Here is a 19,046-nt window from a genome sequence, read left to right as displayed (position 1 = left end):
TCTCTATCCTTGTCCTTGAACTTGTGATCCTCCTGTCTCAGCTTCCCTTGTACTGGGGTTTCAGACGAGCACCTTCACACCTGGCTCATTAATTTCATTATTTTGTTGTTGTTTTAATGGGGGGTAGAAAATCATATTAGTTTCCTATTGCTGCTATTAAAAAAAAATCCACACAAACTTAGTGGCCTAAAACAAAGTCACTCCCGTGTGGTTCTGGGGGCCAGAGGTGTGGCAGTGGGCCTGGCCGGCTGAAATGGAAGTGTTGGAGAGGCTGCGTTCCTTTGCTCCCTTCTGCTCTCCAGGTGAGCCCTACTGCTGTCCTTTCTATTTTTATTTATGTTTTGTGGTTCTGGGGATTGAACCCAGGGGCATTCTACCTCTGAGCTATGCCCCTTCCCCTACCCTTTTATTTATTTTATTTTTATTTTTTGCAGTACTGGCGGTGGAACCCATGGCATTCTACCTCCTAGTGACACCCCCAGCCCTATTTTTTTTCCTTTATTTTGAAACAGGGTCTCACTGAGTTGCAAAGGGCCTGAGTAACTGAAGCTGTTCATGAACTGTGATCCTCCTGTCTCAACCTCCCAAGTACTGGAATTATAGGTATTTCAGGTGTGTACCACATGCCTGACTAGTTCTACTATTTTTGTGTGTGTGTGTGTGTGATACTGGGATTGGAAACCAGGGGCTTTCTACCTCTGAGCTATACCCCCTCAGCCCTATCTTATTCTTTTATTTTGAAACAGGGCTTCACTAAGTTGCTGGGTCTGATCTTAAACCTACAATCCTCCTGTCTCAGCCTCCTAAAGATTAGGACTACTAGAATGGGCTAGTTCTACTACTTTTTTTTTTTTTCTTTCTTTTTTGCCGGTAGTGGGGAAGGAACCCAGGGACATTCTACCTCCGAGCTCCCCCACCCCAAGCTCTATTTTTTATTCTTTACTATGAAACAGGGTCTCACTGAGTTGCAAAGGGCCTCACTAAGTAGCTGAGGCTGTCCACTGACAGTGTGCACCATGCTGGGCTAGTTCTACTACATAAGTGCATAATAAACAGAACCTCATGGAGTCCTTCAATATACCTGTGAAATACAAATAAGGGTTTGCTTTTCAAAGTCAAAAACAAGCCAGGTGGTGCATGTAATCCCAGTGTGTGGGAGGCAGAGCAGCAGGAGGATTGCAGGCAGGTTCAGGGACAGCCCCAGCAAATTAGTGAGGCCCTGTTTCTAAATAAAAACTAAAATATGGTTAGGGGTGTAGCTCAAAGGTAGAATGCTGGGTCCCACCCCCCCTCCCCACACACACACACACTGTTGAAGCCATCAGGCTTCACCGTGATCTTTGATTCGGCCCAGAGTCTAATAGCTGGGTGCACACCTGCGTGGCCTGGCCGCCTCGTGGCTGTGTCATCATTCTTCTCTCCCATGCATCTGCTTCCTCTTTCCTGTCTGGGCTTGTTCCTTCCCCAGCTCCCCAGACAAGCTTAAGCAGCTTTTTTCCGACTTGTCGTGTGGTCCTGATGACAGCGTAACCACAGCTTGATCTTGGGCATCCCCGAGGAAGCACACTCAGAGCCGAGGGTGGCCCGCAGCATCTTCCTTGCCTCCTTCACAAGCATTTTGGGGGCTTCTTGTGCCCCGCAGGACAGCAGCATCTGGACGACAGACCTAAGCACATAAGACTGCAGTATTGTAGGGAGCTGGAGCAGGGGGTTCCAATCTCTGGAACCCGGGACTTTCTCGCTGCCCCTGGGCCAGAATCTCAACTCCAGGAAAGAAGCAAAGGCAGCAACTTGAGCTCCTAGGGCGCCATGCATTATTCATCTTCGTTTCCCTGAGCCTCACAAAACTGAGCGGCATAAATATTTAAAAGCTGGGAACTGGATGAAGACAAACGCCCCACGGTGTCTGAAACCAACCAAGGGTTAAAAGTTCCTGCTCTCATTTTTTGCCTGTCTCTATTCTACCCGGTAACAGATGACACCACATAGCTCTCCCTCTTCTTATTGGGAGAGTGCCCCACGTGTCTCTCCGTTGGTAAATTACCCAAGAGAGAGTGCAGGGTAAGTTCTCAAAAGAATCAACAGGGACCCGTGGTTCAGTGTTTGGGTTGAAAGAGAATCCGGAAGGAGAAGGATTTTAATGGGGCCGTTGGTGCTCCTGTTGCCCCTTATCGCCACGTTCTTGGGGAGGCACAGCCATGCCCGTGAGTAACCCAAATGTGCTTTCCTCCCACCGGGGAGCCAGAGCTCTGCGTCCTAAAACTTGTGCTGACAAACAAAGAAGCCGTGGATCGCAGGCAGGACGTGAAGGGCCAGGGCACCCTCTGAGCGGTTTTCCAGCGTGGGTTTGTAGGCTCTTGAGGGTGGAATCCATTCTGGAGAGACCCTCCGGGGCTTCCTCGCTTTCCCTGTGAGCGAGTGTTCCTATCCTCTCCTTTACTTTTGATTTTCTCTTTGCTAACTCAGTTGTGAATCTTGGCTGTGTGTTGGGATTGCAGTTACAGTTGCAGGCCCTCCAGCTGTAGACCGGGTCCATTACTAACTCTGTGGTGGTTTTTCTTCTTCTCACAGGCTCTCCCTCCCCGTAACAAAAAGACCCAAGGAAGATCAAAGCTCTAGGCTTGTTTGCTGGGGGTGGGAACCACTAGTGAAAGGAGAAAGTTGTTTTTCTTTCCGTGGGGAGGGGGTGCTGTAGGTGGAACCCAGGGTCGTTCCCTGTACCCCTATACCCCTGTACCTATACCCCTGGCCTTTTTTATTTTTCAGTTTCAAACAGTCTTGCTAAATTGCTGAGGCTGGTCTCCCACTTGTGGTCCTATTTCAGGCTCCCAAGTATTGGGATTACAGGTGTGTGCTACCGTGCTAGGCTCTTGTCAGGGTGCTCTTGTTACAGGAAAGGCAGAAGTTTTCTGTTGCCCCAAATACACAAGAGGGTCCTTGGTGGGCAGGAAGCACCAGCTTTTTCTGCCCTAAGCAACTGCTCTCTTCTGCAGGCTGGAGGGCTGGCACTTCCGGCCCTGTGTGTGGGGTGGAGGGGGGTGTTGGTGGAAGCGTCTAGAACTCAGAGTGGGCCACCATGTGAGCTGGTGTATGAACTCTGTGAATGCGATTGATGGCCTACTATGTGCCAGGCCGTTCTGTGGATATAACAGTCAACAAGACAGATAGAATTTCTACTTCTATGAAAATGTAATCCCGAAACGCATCATTTCATTCAGAAATGTGAAAGATTGGGAATAAAAGGAAGAAGCGAAAGATGAAAGAGGAAGGGGGAGGGAGTGTACTAGTGCTATTTCTAGAAGACTAAGGATGTATATTACCTGCATAACATCCTCAAAGAACTTTCCAATAATATGGAGCAATAGTCCCTAAACATTGATCTCACTAGCCCTTCAAGAGGCTAAAGAAGTACCCAGGCCTGTCTTCTGGTCCAGAGAGATTGACTGAACTCACACAGCAGCAGTCTGGAGTCGAACACATGCCTTCCAATTTTCAACCCAGGGCTTTTCCATAATACCATGGTGCTGCTGGTTATGAATACTTGGCACTTGAAAAAATTGGTAGAATGGAAGTTAAAAGGTGGGGAGGTCACTTTGGGCTGAGTATCCATCCTCTTTTGGACTCTTGACTTTTTCTCTGTCCTGTGTTGTGTCCCGGAGGCTGCTACAGACTATCACCCAGTCTCTCACAAGCTCATTTCTTCTCTTTTTTCTTTTCTTTTTCCTTCCTTCCTTCCTTCCTTCCTTGCAGTACCAGGGATGGAACCCAGGGGCACTCTACCTCTGAGCTACATCCCTAGTCCTATTGTTTATTCTAAAACACAGTCTCACTAAGTTGCTGAGGGCTTCTCCAAGTAGCTGAGATGGGCTGTGAACCTGCCATCCTCCTGTCTCAGCCTCCCGAGTACTGGGATCACACATGTGTGCCATGATGCCTGGCTCACAAGCTGATTTCTGAGTGGTTTACTCAGTGGAAGATACTGAAAGAAGAGAGACCAGAGAATGGGAGGAAAGAGGTCGAGATAGGTCTTATTCCTTCCCCTTTCTGTACTGTCTCTGACAGTAGATTGGTCCCTCCATAATATAGGTTTTTTTTTCACTTTTAACATTAACATTCACATTTAACATTTTTGCTCACTTTAGACAATTAAAGTTATTAATTAAAGATATTTTCAATATTTACTTGCTTAATGAATGAGTGATTATTTATAAGACTGCCCTGGATGGGCCAACATCAAAAAGACTCCATTATAACATTAGTAATAACTGTTGCACGCTTGTAAATCTGCACAGCATTTCTTTTTTTTTTTTTTTTTGTGGTACTAGGGATGGAACCTAGGGGCTTTCTACCCCTGGGCTACCCTCCCAGACCTATTTTATATTTTATTTGGAAACAGGGTCTCACTAAGTTGCTGAGAGCCTCACTAAGTAGCTGAGGTTGGCTTCGAACCTGCGCGATCCTCCTGTCTCAGCCTCCCAAGTACTAGGATCACAAGCGTGCGCCACCACGCCCGGCTACAGCATTTCTTTTTGCCATTTATTACTTGCTTTTTTTTGTGTGTGTGGGTCTGGGGATGGAACCCAGGGGCATTCGACCTCTGAGCTACACCCCCTGCCCTATTTTTTATTCTTTATTTTGAAACAGGGTCTCACTGAGTTGCAAAGAGCCTCACTAAGTAGTGGAGGCTGTCCGCGAACCACGATCCTCCAGTCTCAGCCTCCTGAATGCTGGGGTTACAAGCGTGCTCCACTACACCCAGCTTATTTACTTTTTTGTTTTTAAAAAATGGATGCATTGTAATTCCACATCCTAAGGACGTTCGGAGTATTAGAAACGTCCACGCACACAGCATTCCCCGCTTCTTCCCAACTCACTTCCTCCCCTCCACATGCACATTAAACCTGGCATTGATAACTTCATATGTGAGCATAGGCTTATTTGCTTCATTAATCTCCCCTTTCACCTCCCCATTGCCCAGATAATACCTTCTTAATGGTTCTGGCCCCGCGTGGGCTGCAGAAACTCTATCAGCTGTTCTCATCTCTGCCATCTGGGGCTGATAATGGTCTCCATAGTCACTCACCTGCCCTTGGTCATTGTTGGTTCCCTTCACCTTGCCCATCCCTCTGCCAGTAGTCCCTTTATTAAGGGATCCAGGTGTGATTTATCTGGGATGGGGCTGTTTTCTGCCAGAACCCTGACTGAGCATTCTGGAGCTTTAAGGGACATTCCTAGAGAAGGGATATGAGAAAAGACTTAGTCTACTTAGTATTTGAACACCCACCACTACACCAAGGGGATGGGGGATGACAGGGAGGAGACTCAAGAGTGTTTGGGGGTCACAGCTCTAGGTCAAAATAGCTTCATTGTCACTTCCTGTGTATTTCTGTCACCTCCATACTCTTCAAGCGACCACTTCTTCCTTTGTGTCCTCATAGCTCCTGTCCACAGTTCTCTGATTTTTAATGTCTAAAGTCTTCCCTGTGAGGCTCTACCTAAAGGGAGGGAGAAGGATCCCCACTTTTCTCTTAATTCCCCATCCCTACCTAGTGCCCAATAGGCACTGAATGAATGCTTCCTAGGTGAATTTATGTCAAAAAACACATCCCAGCTGGTCGTGGTGGTACACACCTGTGATCCCAGTACAGAGATCTCTCAGCCGGGCATGGTGGCGCACACCTGAAATTCCAGTACTTGGGAGGCTGAGACAGAGGATCATAGGTTTGAGGTCAGCCTCAGCAACTTAGTGAGGCCCTCTGCAACTTAGGGAGCCCCTGTTTCAAAATAAAATATAAAATAAAGCTGGAGATGTAGCTCGGAGATAGGATGCCCCTGAATTATAACACACACACACACACACACACACACACACACACACACACACACACAATCACATCTCTCTAGGAAATCGAAGCTGTGAGTCATAGAAGGCTAGGGCAGCGATACTCACTGCAAAGTCAAAACAGTGGCTTCCTGTAGTTGCAGAGTTGGTATTTTTAAAAGGTGTTTCATGCTTGTACAACGCACCTTGTTCTTCATTGCAGCCCGGGTGAGACTGTAAATGGGTGCCATGAATGGGCATAATCAGGGTGGGGGCAGGCACGAGATGGCTCCTGTACAGCCTTGCTTGGCTTCGTTTTGACATAATCAAGGTCAGTCTCTTGATATCACTCAAAATGTTATGGATGTGTTAACCCACTGTATCGATCCGCTTCATCAATGACGGAGGCCTTCAGGGACAAGGACTGATGAGGAATAAGGCCCCTGAGCTGCCAGCCAGGCTGCTGTTGGCACATAGACTTGCAGATTATCTGCTTGGCAATGACCTTGAGTTCAAAGAGTTAACAGGAGAGAATATAGGCATTTGCTTTAGACTTCCGTCTGTTTCCATGGAGCTGTTGCCAAGGTACATGGGACAGAAATTTCTCCAAGACAATATTTTCCTCCCCTAAGGCCCTCTTTGTCTTGGTTGACATTGAATCTATCTAAATCTGAGAAATCCGACTAATTTGCAGATTTTTTCCTTTTCAGTAGTTGGAATATCTGTCGATTCTCACTTGACCTCAAACCTCTTATCCCACAGGATCACCAAGAATGAGAGGGAGGAGGCCCAGATTAAAGATCAAGCACATAACTCTTTAAACACTTTTATTTTTATGAAACCCAAATTGAGACAGATGACACAGTACATTCGTTCTGACACCTGAATTTATATTTATTAGGGGAAACCTTTCAAGACCATACATATCAAATCACATTTTGTTATGACTTCAATGAATCACTTAAAAATAATAAGATTCATAAAGTTGAGATTCTTCTGGGAAATAGGAGACATATGGTCATCATTGTACCCAGAGTACTAAGGAAAAACAAAACGAGGGTCATTTATTCTCCAAAGCTCTGTCCTTGCCGTTCCTCCAACACACCAGGCATGTGCCCTCCTTGAAGGCTTGGGCTTGCTAGAAGAGCTTCTTCCATGGCTTACTTCATCACTCCATTCCATTTCTGTTCAAATGTCTCATGCTCAGGGAGGTTTCTCCAGGGCCTCTTGTATACAATATCAGCCCTCCCAACACTCTGTTTTCTCTGCTTTTTCTTTATGGCATTTATTCCCACCTGACTTTGTATTATAAGTGTATTTATTGCCAATCTCCCTTCTAGAAATTAGCTCAGAGGGCTGGGGCTTCGTTCACTGTATCCCTAGCAGCTAGAACTGTGCTTACTGGAAATTCAGAGAAAAATGAGACCTATTGAGGGGAGCCATTAAGCCTTTCCCCTAAATTAATGTCTCTGACTCAGCTGACTGTCCTTCGCCCAGAGTCAACAAGGTTTGGGGAGAAAATCAGATGGTGATGGCACGAGGGTACTGATTAATCTACCTGTAATGTATGTGTTTTGGATTGGTCTGTATTATATTCCAGTGGTGATAGCACATGGATGTTGATTGACCTGTAACTGTATAAGTACCTCTGGAAAAACAAACCCAGCATCGGTGCAATAAAGATGAGATTGACCCAGAAGTAGGTGTCGGCCAGGAGCGTTGGTGCTATAGAGAATACTGACCCAGGCAGAGTCATCGACCTGTAGGAAATATTGACCCAGGAACAGGGGTCAGCCAGTAGAGATAGTAGGCTTGTGGCACCCCCACATTAGAATTAAAAATTCTTCATCCTCACACCTCTCTTCCGAACCCGTACTCTTGCTGGCTGGCTCCGGCAACCTATATGAAATGAGACACTGGCAACCTTCAAAACACTAGCTTTGCACCAGGCATGGTGGTGCATGTTTGTAATCCTAGGAATTCTGCAAGTTTGAGGCTAGATTGGGCAATCTAATAAGACCCGGTCTTAAAGTAAAAAAAAAAAAAAAAAGTAAAGCAGTAGTATGTTTCAAATTTAAACATAGGCATGGTGGCACATGCCTATAATGCCAGTACTTGGGAGGCTGAGACAGCAGGATTGCAGATTTGTGGCAAGCCTCTGCAACTTAGTGAGACCCTGTTTCAAAACTAAAAAATAGCCAAGCATGGTGACACACACTTGTAACCCCAGCATTTGGGAGGCTGAGACAGGAGGATTGCGGTTTGTGGACAGTCTCAGCTACTTAATGAGGCCCTTTGCAACTCAGTGAGACCCTGTTTCAAAATAAAAAATAACAAATAAGCCGGGCGTAGTGGCGCATGCTTGTAATCCCAGCACTTGGGAGGCTGAGACAGGAGGATTATACAGGTTCGAAGCCAGCCTCAGCTACTTAGTGAGGCTCTCAGCAACTTAGTGAGACCCTGTTGCCAAATAAAGTATAAACTAGGTCTGGGAGTATAGCCTAAAGGTGGAGAGTCCCTGGGTTCCATCCCCAATACCACAATAAATAAATAAATAAATAAATAAATAAATAAATAATAGGGCTGGTGGTATAGCTTAAAGGTAGAATGGCCCTGGGTTTCATCCCCAGTACCACCAAAAAAAAAAAAAAAAAAGACTAAAAAATGAACTGGGCATGGTGGCACACGCTTTGGGAGCTGAGACAGGAGGATTGTGGTTCATGGACAGCCTCAGCTACTACTTAGTGAGGCCCTTTGTAACTCAGTGAGACCCTGTTTCAAAATAAAGAATAAAAAACTAGGTCTGGGGGTGTAGCTCAGATGTAGAATGCCCCGCGGTTCCATTCCCAGTGCTACACACACACACACACACACACACACACACACACACACTAAAAAATGAAACTAGGGCTTAGGGTATAGCTCAGAGGTAGAATGCCCCTAGGTCAAATGCCCAGTAACATACACACACACACACACACACACACACACACACAGCACTGGGGGGAAAGTAGTTTGGAAGCAGAATTGGGTTCAACCCTAGTACTAGACACACACACACACACACACACACACACATAAATAAATAAATAGATAAATAAATAAATAAATAAATAAATAAAAATAAAGCCGGGCACAGTGGTGCATGCCTGTAATCCCATGTTCTTGGGAGGTTGAGACAGGAGGATTTCAGATTTGAGGCTAGCCTTAGCAACTCAGTGAGACTCAGCAACTTAAGGAGATACTACTGTTTGAAAATAAAAAAGGTCTAGGGGTGTATTTGAGAGGTATAATGTCCCGGGTTTCAATCTCCAGTACAAAAGTAAATAAAAATAACACAGACTGGGTATATAGTTTACAGTTTATAGTGTTAGAGTACTTGAGGCCCTGGGTTGGACCTCCAGCTGAAAAAGAAAAAAAAGGAAAAGAAAGAGAGTACCCTCAAGACAACGGCCAAGAAACGAAGCTGCCACACTTAGCATCTTTAGGCTCCAGTAGCGTTCTGTCGTAGGACATGTTAGTATCCGTTTCTGCTGCATGTAGAACAATGTACACACCACTGCATGATTTGAGTTGCGTCCAAAGGTTCTCTTAACTAAAAATATCACCACTTCTCCCCCACATTCCCACAATGCCTTAAATTCCAGAGTAGCTCCCAGGACTCATAATCATTTTGGCCTTATTAAGGCATTGGGCTGCTTGAGAGGGACAACAAATGAACTGAACTTTGTTGACTTGATCATCCAATCAGGACCCACTGATACCTGTAGGAAGCCTGGAGCTTAGTCCCCAGGGACTAGGAAATTAGACAGTGAGTCATCCCTGACACCAGGGGGCAGGAAAGAGCAGTGATGATTCAGGGGTGAGAAGCCTAGAAAGGACTAGCTTGAGACAAGAAGTGCCCCTCCACCAAGGAGAGTTGGGTGCCCTGAGGTAGAGGGCCTTCCCATCTGAGATCAGATTGTGATTTCTGGTTCCTCTGTTTATGGATTCTAAGCATGACTCTGGGTAATTTACTTAGTCTCTTCACACCTGTTTTCCATTTATGGACTGGAATTATAAGACCTACCTCAAAGAGTTATTGAGGGGGTTAAATAAAACCTTTGTTTATCAAGGGCTTAGCCTGGTACCTAACACATGGCACTTGCTCAATAAATAAATGAAGTTCTGATCTGGGTGTGACGGTGTACACCTGAAATCTTAGTACTTGGAAGGCTAAGACAGGAGTATCGTAGGCTGGAGGACAGTCTCAGCAACATAGCGAGACTCTCAGAAAACTAGAGAGACCTTGTGTCAAAACAAAAATAAAAATAATAAAAATAGGGATAGGTGTATAGCCTGGAGGTAGAAAGCCGCAGACTTCAAAACCCAATCATACACACACACACACACACACACACACACACATACACACACACACACACACACACACACACACACTTCTGCTGGTTATAGTTAAGATGCTGCTGCCCTTTTTGACTCATTGAAGGCCCAACTTATTTGCCACCTCCTCCTTGGAGCACTTCCCAGTGGACTGCTTCGCATGATAGCGGGATCTCTGTGCCTCATCAGTGGCACAGGTGACCTTGTCTCCTTGCACTGCATCTATTTATCTTGTGTGAGTTAGTTCCCTGATAATACTGTAAATTCCTGGAGGAAAAAACTGGTATCTGACGTGTTTTTCTCTTCTGACATTGCTCCACTATTCTTTTTGCCTGGCAGATAGTCAATAAACATAGATTTCCCCCATGGATGAACGCCTGAAAACACATAGTCAGTTATTTTCTAATGCAGTGACTTTCTTGGGCTTCTGTAAAAATGGCCCAACTGGCTAATGGCACAGAATTTAGGCCTCAAGTGCACCTGGAGTAAGAGCTGTTTGTTGTTTGGGGCAGGCTTTCCCACAGTGCCCTTGAGAGGTAGCTTGATCTGCCTAGACCCAAGACCAAACACTAAATCATAGATTTCAGTTCAGTATGTGAGCTTATGCTGACATTGTTCATGGAGAGAGAGAAAGAAATCTAACTTCATAATTATTGCATCAAGAAGAATGAATCAGAAGATTAGATTGAGTTGCGGGAACATGCCATTTCTGTGGGTTGGTATTGGTCTTTGCAAATAATTCAGCCTGACGAGTTATCCTAAAAACTTGAACATCTGGGCAGCATGTCTTGATAGGAAATAAGTCACCACAAGGTCTAACAGACCGTGTGAGAGAGGGTGCCATGGACCTTTCCCCATCTTTTTTGTTCTGAGTTTCTGATGTCACGTCTGTCAATGAACACCCCAACACAGGGAAGTAACATTTTGGAAGCCCAACTATGGAGCAAGCAGGACTTGGACTTGTGGAGGCACCAGATGGGTAACAGGACCTGTGACAAACAAAGAGAGGGTTGTGATGTGCCAGAGCAGAGCCACACAGGCTGTGCAGTGGGTGGATGGCAGGCCAGCAGGTCCAGCCTCCAAGGGCCAAGCAGCCTTTGAACCAAGGCTAACTGGTGGAGAACAACTGTTCCAAACCCAAGTCTGGACTGAGATGAGGTAGAAAAAAGGACACTACACTGGATAGTGAATGAATCTGATTTCTGCCTTTTTTAACTCTACTTAATGCAAATGTTTGTGCATTTATATTCTTATAAGAAAGTAAATGCGGGGTAGGCCTGGTGGCGCATGCTCATAATCCCAGTATTTGGGAGGCAGAGACCTGAGGATCGCAGTTTGCGGGCAGCCTCAGCTGCTTAACGGGGCCCTTCACAACTCAGCGAGACCCTGTTTCAAAAATAAAAAGACTAAAAAATAGGGCTGGAGTTATAGCTTAGAGGTAGAATGCCCCTGGGTTCCATTCCTGGTACCACACACACACACACACACACACACAAAAAAAAAAAAAAAAAAAAAAAAAAAAAAAACCCAGTAAATTCATGAGTGATATTGGTACAAAATATACATAGACCAATGGAATAGAAAATACAGAAACAAATCCTCACACTTAGAGCCAGTTGATTTTTTTTATAAAGGTGCCAAAAACATATGCTAGAGAAAAGACAGCTTTTTCAACAAATGGTCCTGGGGAAACTGGATAGCCATATGTAGAGGCATGAAAATAGACCCCCATCTCTCACACTGCACAAAAGCCAACTCAAGATGGATCAGAGACCTTGAAATTAATCCAGAAATTTTGCAGTTACTAGGAGAGGGCCTAGGACCAACTTTCTGTCATATAGGCACTGTTAGAGACTTCCTCAACAAGACCCCTAAAGCTCAGAAAATAATATTGAGAATCAATAAATGCGATGTCATTAAATTAAAAACCTAGCCATGCTGGGCGTGATGGCACACACTTGTAATCCCTGCGCTTGGGAGGCGGAGACAGGAGGATCGCACAGGTTCAAAGCCAGCTGTGCTGGCTTAAGAGACCCTGTTTCCAAATAAAAAAGTATAAAAAATAGGTCTGGGAGTGTAGCCCGAAGGTAGAAGGGCTTCCAGGAACCCCAGTACCACACACACAAAAAAAACTTAGCCAGGCACAATGCATGTTATCCCAGTACTTGGGAGGCTGAGACAGGAGAATTGCAGTTTTGAGGCCAGCCTCAGAAATTTAGTGAGAGCCTCAGCAACTTAGCAAGACCCTATTAAAAAAAAAAAAAAAAAGCCGGGCGTGGTGGCGCACGCTTGTAATCCCCGCACTTGGGAGGCAGAGACAGGAGGATCGCGCAGGTTTGAAGCCAGCCAAGCGCTCTGGCTTAGGAGACCCTGTTTCCAAATAAAAATGTAAAAATAGGTCTGGGAGTGTAGCCCGGAGGTAGAAGGGCTTCCAGGAACCCCAGTACCACCAAAATAAAAAAAAAAAAAAGAGCCAGGCACAGTGGCACATGCTTATAATCGCAGTACTTGGAAGGCTGAGACAGGAGAATTGAAGATTCAAGGACAACCTTAGCAAATAGTGAGACTCTTATCAACCTAGCAAGACCCTGATTCAAAATAAAAAAAAAAACAGGGCTGGGGGTACAGCTTGGTGTAGAATGTCTCTGGGTTCAATCCTCAGTACCACAAAAATACATACATACATACACATACACATATATATATATATATATACAAAAAGCCTCTGGGTATAATCCAGTACAAGAAAGAAAGAAAGAAAGAAAGAAAGAAAGAAAGAAAGAAAGAAAGAAAGAAAGAAAGAAAGAAAGAAAGAAAGAGAAAGGAAGGAAGATCTTCTGTGCAGTGAAGGATACAATCAAGGTTCAGAGCCTACACATGGGCAGAAAATCCTTGCCAGCTACCTCTCTGATAGAAGACTAATATCTAGAATATATAAAGAACTCAAAAACCTTAACACCAAAAAGACAACCGAATTAAAAACTAAGCTAGCGAAATGGAGACACTTCAGGAAAGAAGAAATACGAATGGCCAACAAATATATAAAAAAAGATTCAATGTCACTAGTGACCTGGGAGATGCAAATCAAAACTACACTGAGATTCCATGTAACTCTATAGAATAGCAATCAACGAGAATGCAAACAAATGCTGGCGAGGACACAGGGAAATAGGAAGGCTTACATGCTGTTGGTGGGATTGTAAGTTAGTACGTCACCGTGGAGATCAGATAGAGGTGCCTCAGATAGCTAGGAGTGGAACCGCCATGTGACTGAGCCACACTGCTCTGTGGCATCTTTCCAAAAGAATCAAAATTAAAATACTATAGCTACACATACACAGTCCTACTTTTTCGTTTTGTGTTTTTGGTATTGGGGATCGAACCCAGGGAGTTCTGCCTCTGAATTCTACTCACAGACCTTTTGATTTTTAAATCTTGAAACAGGGTCTCATTAAGTGGCCGAGGCTGGCTGTGAACTTGAAATCCCCCCGTCTCGGCCTCCCGAGCGCTGGGACTACACGCTCATGTTTCTAGTAGAACAATTTACAACGGCCAAGTTGTGGAACCATCCTGGGCGTCCATCCACAGACAACATATAACAAAATGTGGCATATATACACCATGGAGTGTTACTCGCACAGAAGAACAAAATTATGTCATTTGTAAGGAAATGAATGGCTGGAACTAGAGGATCTTATGCTAGGTGTTAGCAGTCAGTCTCAGCAAGTCAAGAGTCGTATGTTTGCTCTCATGTGGAAGCTAGAACAAATACAGGAAGCAAAAAGAACTTGGTCAGATGAAGAGAAAAAGCAGAATAGTGGAAGGGGGTTGAGGGAGGGAGGTGGAGAGGGGGAAAATGAATTCAAATCAGGTCATGTCTATACAAGAAGGTGTCAGTAGCAGTCACACTAACATGTCTGGGGAGGGAGGAAGTAGAGGAGAGAGATATACCAAGTCATATATGGATGTATGTTTCTATCACTTTGAACCTCACTACGATGTATAATTACATTGCACCAATGAAAGTATAATTTGTGTGTGTGTGTGTGTGTGTGTGTATGTGTGTGTGCGCACGCGCGTGCGCTACTGGAGATAGAACCCAGGGGCATTCTACTTCCAAGCTACACTCCAGACCTATTTTTTATTACTTATTTTGAAACAGGGCCTCAATTAAGTAGCTGAGGCTGGCCGTAAACCTGGGATCCCCATCTCAGCCTCTCAAGTCCTGGGATTAAAAATGTGCACCACCACATCGGACTTAAAAAAAAATTTTTTTTTCAATACTGGGGATGGAACCCAGAGGCATTCTACCTCTGAGCTACACACCCCCAGCCCTGTTTTTTTATTCTTTATTTTGAAACAGGATCTTACTGAGTTGCAAAGGGCCTCACTAAGTAGCTGAGGCTGTGTGCAAACGGCGGTCATCCTGTCTCAGCCTCCAAAAGCTGGGATTACGAGGGTGTGCCACCACGCCTGGCATGATTAATTTTTTAAAATATTGATCTATGATACATGGGCTTCCATTTGTCCTCTCCACTCCATGCACTCCTCAGGCTTGGTCCTACGAGTATGTTTGGGTTTTGATGTCTGAGAAGGATGTGGATGGAACAGAAGGGCAGGAGGCAACGAGACAGAAGGCTGGGAGACGGGCACTTCCAGGGGACGCTGGGCACAGCTGTGTGCGTTCTGCCTGCCGGCTCCTTGGCCTGGCCTGGCCTGGGGGCTTTGGCCTTCTCAGTCTGGGCTCTGCTTCCTCCCCAGTGTCCTCTCTCAAGGTCCCCTCTGTGATGCCCTGCACAGCAGCCCAGGCCATCTGGCTCCCCTGTGTGCCCCTCAGACCTCCTGCTCTCCCTAACACATCACTGTTCTGGAATCTTCCCTGACAGTCTGCACCAGCACCGACCCCTTGCCAGCACCCATGAGGCTATTTTGAAATCACTTTGTGTCTCTGCAGGACCCTGAGCTTCTTAGAGGAGCTGAGAGTTCTGGGAGAGCTGCAGGAGCAGAACGGTGGTTACATTTTAGTTGGCTTTTATTAGTTGTGATTGCAATCCTTACAGTAATGTATAGCCAGAAGAAAGAGTAGAAAAGGCATAAGAAAATGGTTAACAGGGCTGGTTTGGTATAATAGGGAAAGCATCGTGTTTTATTTGTGTGTGTGGTACTAGGGATGGAACCCAGGGGCATTCTACCTCTGAGCTACACCCCCAGTCCTTCTTGTTTTTTGTTTTGAAACAAGGTCTCCCTGGGTTGCTAAGAGTCTTGCTACTTGCTGAAGCTGTCCTTGAACCTGGGATCCTCCTGTCTTAGCTTCCCAAGTACTGGGATTACAAGTGTGCATTACCATAATGCTCTTTTAGATTCTTTTTCAGAAGCTTGAAGTCCTTATGGGATTCTCACTCTGCCTAACCTGGTGTGTGTGTGTGTGTGTGTGTGTGTGTGTGTGTGTGTGTGTGTTCACACATGGGCTCACAGGTGAGCTCTACTCACCCTCATTGGTAAAATCAGGGAGGTAGGTTGTCAGGGTTCCTGGGGCATCCTTAGGCGCAAACCCCCCAGGACCCAGTGAGTGGTCTTGCCCCCTCCCCAAAGGCCAGAGTAGCGCATTCTATTTGGTTCATGGGTTGTTATCACCCATAAATTCTCATCCTAAGTTTCCCAAACTGGACATAAAAGGCTGCACTTACTGGTCCAGAGCTCTAAGGTCCTTTCTGGTCCTAGCCCCTGGGGTCTGTAATTCTAGCAGAGGAAACAGCAGCTGGGGCTGGGAGTCCCGGTGCCAGTGGCGAGTCAGGGAAACAGCTGTGGATTCCGGTCACTCGTGACCCTCTGTATCTTCCTTCTTTGCCTCCTGCCCAGGGACTCATTCTCTGAGATATTTTCGCCTGGGCATTTCGGATCCTGACTACGGAGTCCCTGAGTTTGTCTCAGTTGGGTATGTGGATTCACACCCTATCACCACATACGACAGTGTCACTCAGCAGAAAGAGCCGCGGGCCCCGTGGATGGCGGAGAACCTGGCGCCCGACCACTGGGAGAGGTACACGCAGCTGTTGCGGGGCTGGGAGCAGATGTTCAAGGAGGAGCTGAGGCACCTGCAGAGGCAGTACAACCACTCAGGTGCGGCCGCGCGGGGGAACGGCTCCCTCCCCACCTCCCCAGCACACAGACCCTGCTGCCTGTGGCGAGGGTGGGTGTTTGCTGACCTGTACTGTCCGTGGCTTTTGGTGGATTCCACGAGTCTGGTGGGTGGACTTTCGTGCCTACTGTCTGCCACACGCATCTTCCAAATTGTCCTTCTTTTCCCAGGAGAGCTTTCTCCTTAGCCCCCATGACATCTCATTCTGATCTCGCCCCCTGACGTGTGTTTTCTCCTGCCCCGCTCTATATCTGCCCGCTCTGGGGCTCATTTCCTGGTGGTCAGGCTCAGAGCTGGCTTGCTGATGCATGACTTACTGCGTTAACCTTCTGGCTCCTGTATTGCTTTCTCCTCCACTGCACTCATCAAAGCCACAGAGTTTATCAATGAATGATTCCCAAGATAGGCCAACTCCACAGGGCGGGGATCCGGTTCCTTTACCATGCGGCAGGTACTCCACAAGGAGCCTTGACAGGTGGATGGGCTGCGGTATAGGGAACATCTAGAGGCCGGGGAGGCAGCGGGGGCCCATGGAGTAGCGTCTTGTGGAGCGGAGGATGCTTCCAGCCACGCTCATCACATCCCCCGAGAGCCCCCTCCTTCCTGTCCACCCCTTCAGGGCTCGTATGTGTGTGTTACAGGGCTTCACACTTACCAGCGAATGATTGGCTGTGAGTTGCGGGAGGACGGAAGCACCACAGGATTTCTCCAATACGCGTATGACGGACAGGATTTCCTCATCTTTGATAAAGACACGCTCTCCTGGATGGCTGTCGATTCTGTGGCTCACATGACCAAGCGGGCATGGGAAGCCAATCAGCACGAGCTACAGTATCAGAAGAACTGGCTGGAAAAAGAATGCATTGCCTGGCTCAAGAGATTCCTGGAGTACGGAAACAACACCCTACAAAGAACAGGTACAAGCAGGGCGTGGTGGCGCACGTAATCCCAGAATTTGGGAAGCTGAGACAGGAGGATCGCGGTTCATGGCTAGCCTCCGCTACTTAGTGAGGCCCTCTGCAACTCAGTGAGACCCTGTTTCAAAATAACTAATAAAAATAGGGATGGGGGTAGAGCTCGGAGGTAGAATGCCCCTGGGTTCCATCCCCAGACCCGCAAAAAAAAAAAAAAAAAAAGAGAGAAAGGTACAAAGATAATACCTCATTCCTGTATCCTCAGGAGGAATGACTTTATTATCATTATTACTGTTGTTATTATTAGTAGTATTATATTAGTATTTGGTACTAGGGATTGAACCCCAGGGGCATTCTATTTCTGAGCTACACCTCAGGCCTTTTTTATTTTGAAAAAAAAAAAAAAAAAAAAGGCCTCACTAAATTGCTGAGGCTGGCCTTGAACCTGCGCTCCTCCTGCCTCAGCCTCTCAAGTACTGGAATTATAGGCCTGCGCCAGCAGCTAGAATGATTGACTTCCTCCTGTGTCTGTACTGCTCACTCTGTGCCCAAGCTGGCTCGTTAGCCGGGCTCAGGAGAGCTGTGACTCTTTCTGGGAACTTCACTGTTATTTTTTTTTAGCAGCGTCTTGACAAGATTTAGCAAGGCCGCTTGTCCTGACAGACTGAAGCTCCTCCGAGGGCAGTGGGTGCCAGCGAGGCGAGTCCTTCCATCCAGTGATAAGCAGGAAAATGCTCATGGAGCTGGGCAGTGCTTACGGACTGTTTAGGAACTAAGGCTCCTACAAATCCAACAGTGAGGGAAACGCTGGGCTTTTGAGTGATACTGGGGATTTGGGGATAGAACCCAGGGTTGCTCTACCTCTGAACAACACCCCCAGCCCTTTTTGTTTTGTTGCATTTATTTACTTATTATATTTATTTATTTATTATTTATTTATTTATGTATCTATTGTGTGTGGTACTGAGGATGGAACCCAGGAGCATTCAACACCCAATCTATTCCCCCAGGCCTATTGTATTCTTTTGTTTTAAAACAGGGTCTCACTAAGTTGCAGAGGGCATCAGTAAGTTTCTGAGACTGGCCACACACCTGTGATCTTCTTGTCTCAGCCTCCCAAGTACAGGGAGTACAGGTGTGAACCATCAAGCCCAGCTAAGCTGGGCCAGCCTTCTTTCTCTCTCTTTCTTTCTTTCTTTCTTTCTTTCTTTCTTTCTTTCTTTCTTTCTCTCTTTCATTTGGAAACAGGGTCTCACTAACAGTTGCTGAGGCTGGCTTTGAACCTGTGATCCTCCTGTCTTAGCCTCCCAAGTACTGGGATTACAAGCATGTGCCACCATGCCCAGCTAAGGTGGGGTTTTTTGTTTTGTTTTTCTGTGGTACTGGGGATTGAACCCAGGAGCATTCTACCTCTGAGCTACACCGTAAACTGGGCTTTTTTTTTTTTTTTTTATGAAGAAGACGGGATCTTTGAAGAGTTCCTCTTCTACTTTTTTTTTTTTTTTTTTTTTGCGGGGAAGGAACCCAGGGGCATTTGACCTCCGAGCTACACCCCCTGCCCTGTTTTTTATTCTTTATTTTTGAAACCGGGTCTCATTGAATTGCAGAGGGCCTCACTAAGTAGCTGAGGCTGTCCGCGAACCGCGATCCTCCAGGTCTCAGCCTCCCGAATGCTGGGATTACAAGCGTGCGCCACCACGCCCGGCCCCTCTTCTACTTTAAAGATAGCGTTTTGTTGGTCAACTTCTAGTTAAGACAGCGTTTTGCATGTATGATCTTATTCACAATG

At 46.2% G+C, this 19,046-nt stretch overlaps 1 protein-coding gene across 1 annotated transcript in view; it reads left to right on the top strand.

Annotated features, from left to right (window-relative positions):
- Positions 1–16,071: 16,071 nt before the first annotated feature.
- LOC308265171 (major histocompatibility complex class I-related gene protein) overlaps positions 16,072–19,046 on the top strand; it is a gene marked incomplete at its 3' end in the record, with an annotated part of 38,947 nt that continues 35,972 nt past the window's right edge. Inside the window, exons 1-2 of the mRNA XM_080698763.1 lie at positions 16,072–16,324; positions 16,985–17,260. Of these exons, the coding sequence (XP_080554889.1) occupies positions 16,210–16,324; positions 16,985–17,260 (391 nt within the window). The 5' untranslated portion in view covers positions 16,072–16,209. The remainder of the gene's footprint in view (positions 16,325–16,984; positions 17,261–19,046) is intronic.

The sequence above is a fragment of the Muscardinus avellanarius genome, assembly GCF_963383645.1.
Source record: "Muscardinus avellanarius genome assembly, chromosome: 7".
NCBI lineage: Eukaryota > Metazoa > Chordata > Mammalia > Rodentia > Gliridae > Muscardinus > Muscardinus avellanarius.
The sequence above is the reverse complement of the archived record's forward strand: the minus strand, read 5'-3'. Positions and strand labels throughout refer to the sequence as shown.